This window comes from Catharus ustulatus, chromosome 21 (genome assembly GCF_009819885.2).
Source record: "Catharus ustulatus isolate bCatUst1 chromosome 21, bCatUst1.pri.v2, whole genome shotgun sequence".
NCBI classification, from domain to species: Eukaryota; Metazoa; Chordata; class Aves; order Passeriformes; family Turdidae; genus Catharus; species Catharus ustulatus.
In genome coordinates this window covers 5,324,199-5,330,453 of record NC_046241.1, presented here as the reverse complement: position 1 = coordinate 5,330,453, position 6,255 = coordinate 5,324,199, and the positions used below count along the sequence as shown (strand labels likewise).

At 52.7% G+C, this 6,255-nt stretch overlaps 1 protein-coding gene across 1 annotated transcript; it reads left to right on the top strand.

Annotated features, from left to right (window-relative positions):
• The first annotated feature begins 516 nt into the window (after positions 1-516).
• Positions 517-5,885, top strand: CDK9 (cyclin dependent kinase 9). Its single transcript, XM_033077902.1, has 7 exons — positions 517-649; positions 1,177-1,258; positions 1,683-1,773; positions 3,597-3,763; positions 3,941-4,112; positions 4,195-4,343; positions 5,243-5,885. The coding sequence occupies exons 1-7, from the start codon at positions 558-560 to the stop codon at positions 5,606-5,608; spliced, it is 1,119 nt and encodes a 372-aa protein (XP_032933793.1). The 5' UTR covers positions 517-557; the 3' UTR covers positions 5,609-5,885.
• The last annotated feature ends 370 nt before the right edge of the window (positions 5,886-6,255 follow it).

Sequence of the window (6,255 nt, the reverse complement as noted above, 5' to 3'; positions counted from 1 at the left end):
GGGGACATTGACGTGCTCCATAAGTGTCTCCATAGGTGGCCTGGCCCCAGCAGGGGTCCCCTGGCCGTGTTTCCCATTCCCAGGGAGTTGGTGGTTTCCATGACCAGGATGCTGGCAGCCACCTCTGCCACAGCTCAGTCTTTGGATGCTCTCCACCTTGGGGACCAGCTTCGAACAGCCTGAGACCGAGCTCTTTGTCCTGCAGCTGAGCACAGCCATGGCCGGGGGAGGAACTCAGGGTCCACTGAACCAGATCCAGAGTCCTCCTGCCTGCCCATGGCCTCCCTATGTCACAGCCGCGGCTGCAGGAGCAGAAGTTTTTTTTAATTCCTGATGTGTTTAAGCACACATGGGGCACAGAACAATGCGCTTTAGCGCTACCGGCACCAGGGACCTCTCGGCGCTCCCGGGCCACGAGGAGGGACAACATGGCGGTGGCGCCAAGGACTGCAACACCCACAAGTCCCCGCGCGGCGGCCGGCGGGTCACGTGACGGCGCGGCCGGGTCACGTGGCGGAACGGGCGGGACGCGGTGCTGTGGCAACGGCGCGGCCGCCATGGCCAAGCAGTATGACATGGTCGAGTGCCCCTTCTGCGACGAGGTCTCCAAGTACGAGAAGCTCGCCAAGATCGGGCAGGGTACCTTCGGGTGAGTACCGCGCCGGCCCCGGCTCTCCCTGGCCCGGCTCGGCCCCGGCCTTCCCCGGCCTCAGGCCTGCAGCCGGGGCCCAGTCCTGCGGCCCATCGGCGCCAGCCGCGGGTGCTCCTTGCTCCCGTTTCCGTTCCCCGGTCACTCCTGTGGCTTCAGAAGATCAGTCTGACTCCTTGGTCCCCTTTTCCCTAGCCTGAGATCGCGGTCTGTCCTGGCTCTGGCAGAGCAGAGTTAATCTAGAAAACAGTTAGGGTGGGGACCTGTACCTTGGCTCCAAATGTGCAATTTTTTGTTGAAAATGTGCTATAGTACTGAAAATCTTTGTAAGGCTGCAAGAGCTCTGGACTCTATTGGTTTAGTGAGTCCTGAGGCCCTTTGGCCCAGGGGGAATGTGGCTGTATTGGCTCAGCACAGAGTTATCTGTGTGGGGCTTTAGTGTGTCTTGTTTGGGCTTCTTCTTTGTCAGGACCACCTCGCTCCTTTCTCCTTGGGCTGCTCCTGGATTTTTAAATTTTTTTTTACAGGGAAGTTTTCAAAGCCAAACATCGACAGACAGGCAAGAAAGTAGCACTGAAGAAGGTGTTGATGGAAAATGAGAAGGAAGGGGTAAGTGTGGGGGGCATGGCTGGGTTGGGCCTGTTGTCACCTGGGCTGCAAAGGCACATGGCAGCAGCAAGGGGACTGAGATGCACAGGATGACTGCTGGGAAGTAACACTTCCCATGTATTTCTGCCCCTCTGGGACCCCAGCACAGGGCTCCACACTGGCTGTGTTTGTGGGAGAACTGGGTGATGTGTGAAGCACATCCTCAGGGGCTGGGGAGAGAGTTAACAGCTTGAACAGCAAAGGCAGCAGCCAGAGAGGCTGTTCTGAAGCTCAGGCTGGGCTGTACCATGTCCTGGTGTGAATGTAGGTGAGGAGAGGACAGCAGGACCTGCCAAGCTGCATGGTCACACCTCTGCTGTTCTCTAGGCAGAGATGGTCTGGTCTCCTGCACCTCCAATCTCCATTCTCTCTTTCTCTTTTCCAGTTTCCCATCACAGCTTTGCGGGAGATTAAAATCCTCCAGCTGCTCAAGCATGAGAATGTGGTGAACCTCATAGAAATCTGCAGGACCAAAGGTACTTTGCAGGGTCCCCCTTGTGTTAATGATGGGTTTTCTGAGCCCTGCTGAGCAGGCTGGTGTCTTGTGCTGGAACTGGGGTGGTCTGGCTGAGCACGGGCCTCTGTTCCTGCCTGTGACATGGGAGGACAGGTCACTTATCTTGGAAAAGAGTTTCTGAATGAGTCAGGACATTGCTGAAGCTTGGCTGGAAAAAGCTGTTGTAGTCCTGACAGGCTATGCCTGTGCCATAGGAGTGAATGCTGCCTGTGCTGGGAAACTCCCTTTTGAGAGGCTTTAATGAACCAGCACTGGTGAGCCTGGAGCAGAGGCTCCTCAGCCTGGAGCTGCCTCTCTCGGTTGGTTTGCGATGGTTTCTGGCATCTCTGAGCTAATGACACAGCTCCAGCTGAGGCTCACTCAGCATCTCTTTCTGTGGGTGACATAACTGCTCATGGTGGGAGGGCTGGAACCCCACACAGGCAGTTCTGAGCTGCTCTTCCACCTCCTCACTCCCACCTGATACCATGTGCCCTCCCTGCTTCACAGGCTCAGTACACCTGGCCTGGCTCTGTTTCCTGTGAAACTGCTGTATAACATTTGCTAGTGTTTATATATCATTCTCTTACATGGATTTGTACTGGAAAAGTACTTTGGAAAGTGACAGTTGATGTTACAACCTGCCCTTCCCTAGCTGTGTCATGTCAGTGAAATAAAAACAAAACTGACTAGTATCTGGTGTTTATTTTTTTAATCCAGTCACTAAACTGGCAGAAATTTCCCTAGGGGTGGGAAGTTCAAGTTACTCCAGTACTCAGTTGTGTGTAGATTGCTGTGTGAATAGGTAGGAGTAAAAACACCAATGACAAGTTAATTTTTAATTCACTGTGTGATTAGAAGAGCTGCAATGATTGGGTGTCTTGGCATTCCAAAAGTAAATATTTTTGTAGACATGTCATTTGTTCCCTTTTTGCTTATGTTTTGTTTGTATTCCGGTTTTCACCCAAATCTACCTTGACCTCAGTTCACAGTAAAGTAGAAATGTTTCATTTACTGTTCTCAAACGTTCTCTTTTTACATGGGAAAGGTGTGTTTGGGGCTGTGTGTGTCTGAGGAACTGCAAACCCAGCGTAGCAGGCACCCTCCTGGCTGGGGAGGAAAGCACTGTGCTTTTGCAGGGACTAAGCTTTTCCCATTGGAGATGCTGATCAACAAGTTTTTCTGATTACAAGTGATGAAAATCAGCCTTTCTTTTTAGAAATAACATTTTGTGTGGTGCTGTAGGAACAAGATTGAAATCAATTGCTTCACTTTAACTCTGCTGTCACTGACTTCAAATTGCAGTTGGAGTTGGCATTTTATATCTCTTTGATCAAGATCAGTCTGTTTTCGCAGATCCTGTTTGAGGTTGCAGGAAATCTCACTTTTTAATGTGAGATTAGACAGATTTTCCGTGTTTCTGCGATTTTCTCGGGGCTGTCTGTGGGTGCCTCCTCTATCGCTGGTACTGGGTGGCAGCCACAGCCTGCAGGGAGGAAACCCACAGTTGTTATATGCCCAGAGCAGCACAGAGTGAAGCTTTCAAAGGTTGCCATGCCATTTCCTTGCCTGTTTGATGACATTCCCTGCACCAATCCTCATGCTCTGTTCTTTTGTTGTTAGTTTTGCTCAGTTCTTCTTTAAAAAGGACCTTGAGGCCTGTAGGCTCTCTGGTTCTCTGTGTTTCTGTGCCCTGAGATTCTGTGTAGGGGTGTTGTATGAGTGCAGGGTGGTGGGAGGTAAGAAGAGCTGTCACGTGGTGAAGGGTCCCTCACTGACAGCCCCTCTGTGCCTCTCCTGCAGCCTCTCCGTACAACCGGTGCAAGGGCAGCATCTACCTTGTGTTTGACTTCTGTGAGCATGACCTGGCTGGCCTTCTCAGCAACGCCCATGTCAAGTTCACACTGTCAGAGATCAAAAAAGTTATGCAGATGCTCCTGAATGGACTTTACTACATCCACAGGAACAAGGTAATGGGACAGACTCCTGCTGTGCTCAGAGGGTGGCTTTCCAAGGAGCAGATGTCTTAGCACAGCCTGGAGGGAAATCCTTGTTTCCCACCTCTGCAGCCTGAGCATTGTGCTGGCTCCAGGCACCCAAGGAGGCCACTTTATTCATTTAACTCTTCAATGTCTGTCCTTGTACAGATCTTGCACCGAGACATGAAAGCAGCGAATGTCCTGATCACGCGGGATGGAGTCCTGAAGCTGGCAGACTTTGGGCTGGCTCGAGCTTTCAGCCTGGCTAAGAACAGCCAGCCAAACCGCTACACCAACCGTGTGGTGACCCTGTGGTATCGGCCCCCAGAGCTGCTCCTAGGTAGGAGGAGGCCTGGGTGGGCTCTGCTGGCTGCTTGGCCCTTCTCGGCCCTCTGGGAGACTAACTCAGCATCTCGGTTTAGGGGAGCGCGACTATGGCCCCCCCATTGATCTCTGGGGCGCAGGCTGCATCATGGCAGAGATGTGGACCCGCAGCCCCATCATGCAGGGGAACACGGAGCAGCACCAGCTCACCCTCATCAGCCAGCTCTGCGGATCCATCACGCCAGAGGTGAGGGCCAGAGTGGGGATGAGCTGTGGAGAGCACGAGTGTGGGCAGAGTCTGGGACTGGGCACCCAAGCCTCTTCCCTGCCCTGTGTGCTGGCTGCTGTGTGCTCCCAGCAGTGGAGTGTGCCTGCTGCCAGGGAGGCTGGAGGATCCTCTAGCCTGTGTTTTGAGACAAACACCCTAAATTGTTCCTTAAAGAAGGAGGAGGGGGTGGTTTATTCTCAGGTGTTTTGCTCTGGTCACCTTGAAAAGCCTCTTGAATTCTGTCTTGTGATTTGCGGCATCAGCTCAGCTCTGGTGTGAGCACCCGGCCCCTTCTCAGCTCCTCCTTTGTCAGCAGCTCGTCCTGCCCTCTTGTGGGGAGCAAGCTGAGGGATCTCAGCCCGGACTGGGATCTGCGGGCTGTTGTGCTAGCAGCTGCAGAGTCCTCATCCTGCTGTTACAGTCATTATGTAAATAGACTGAAGGTGCTTTCTTTGGCATGTGGCTACCTGCTGTGGCATCTCCCAGATCGAGATAAGTGCTGGTGATTGCAGCAGGCTTTGCTTTCCAAGGATAAAAGATGCCACGTCCAGGTGATTATTTAGCAATCAGTTTTGTCACTTTATCTTTCTGGATGTGGTAGCTGGCCTGAACCATGCTGTCTAGTAATTCTTTCATGGAGAAACCAGAAATCCTTGAGCATCATTTCCACACCAGGAAGACTGTCCTGACTTGTCCACATGTCTCCAGGCATTAGTGCAACCTTTAGTGCCTCTTTGTTGATGCGAGAACAATATCTGCCAGCTTGGAGGTTATAAAATAGAATTGTTATTTTGGTTTGCCTGAGGGTGTTTGAATCAAAAATGGCTTGTCCTTTCCATAACTATTTCTTGCCTATCCCTTTTCCTGCCCCTTGCCAGGTCTGGCCGAATGTGGATAAGTACGAGCTGTATGAGAAGCTGGATCTCCCCAAGGGGCAGAAGCGGAAGGTGAAGGATCGCCTCAAGGCCTACGTCAAAGACCCCTACGCGCTCGACCTCATCGACAAGCTGCTGGTGCTGGATCCCGCCCAGCGCATCGACAGCGACGACGCCCTCAACCACGACTTCTTCTGGTCGGACCCCATGCCCTCAGACCTCAAGAACATGCTGTCCACCCACAACCAGTCCATGTTTGAGTACCTGGCCCCGCCGCGCAGGAGGGGCGGGCACATGCCCCAGCAGCCGGCGAACCAGGGCAGGAACCCAGCTGCCACCAACCAGACTGAATTCGACAGAGTGTTTTGACATCCGGCAGGGTCCTGGCTGGGCTTCCCCACGTTAAGTGGAGATGTTCTAGCGAGGTCGTTTTGTCTAGGAAAGGACTTTTTTCAAGGTGAATTGACTGATGGTGTTAACAGAGCTTGCCCATCTCCTCGGCCACTGCAGAGCTGTGTGACTTGGGGAGGTGATAGCTAGCTGTGAGCTCAACATTGTTTCCCTGCAGTTTCCTGTCTCAGAACCTGGTTTTGCCCCCCAAAAGTCTGTATTGGTTACATTAAACTTGCAGATCAATTGTTATGGATCTGGTGATGGAAAAAGTGTCTCCATGCAGGCTGGGGCCCTGGGCAAGTGCTGTGGGGACTGGCAGGACTGGGAGTTGCTGCCCTGGACCAAACTGAGACCTGCTTGGAGATGTCTCAGCTTTCTTGGTCTGTCATAGCTCCTGCATGGAGCACTGAAGCATTGATGTAGGACAAGGCAGGTGCTTCTGAGTCATCAGATGTGTCTTGGGGAAAGCAGAGTGACCCTAGACAGCATGACGAGCTCTCCCTGGAGACTGGATCTAGCCTAAAACAGGGCTTATTGGGCAAACCAGAGAGGTGGGTGGCAGAGCTGGATGCTCCATGTAGCCAGGATTTACAGTGGGAATTGCTGGTCTCTGTGACAGCACA

Bases quoted from the DNA above. Each gene is read 5' to 3' on its own strand.
- CDK9 (XM_033077902.1), top strand. From the start codon at position 558: ATGGCCAAGCAGTATGACATGGTCGAGTGCCCCTTCTGCGACGAGGTC. The intron at 1,259-1,682 runs GTAAGTGTGGGG...TCTCTTTTCCAG, and splicing joins TGGAAAATGAGAAGGAAGGG to TTTCCCATCACAGCTTTGCG. The intron at 4,113-4,194 runs GTAGGAGGAGGC...ATCTCGGTTTAG, and splicing joins GCCCCCAGAGCTGCTCCTAG to GGGAGCGCGACTATGGCCCC.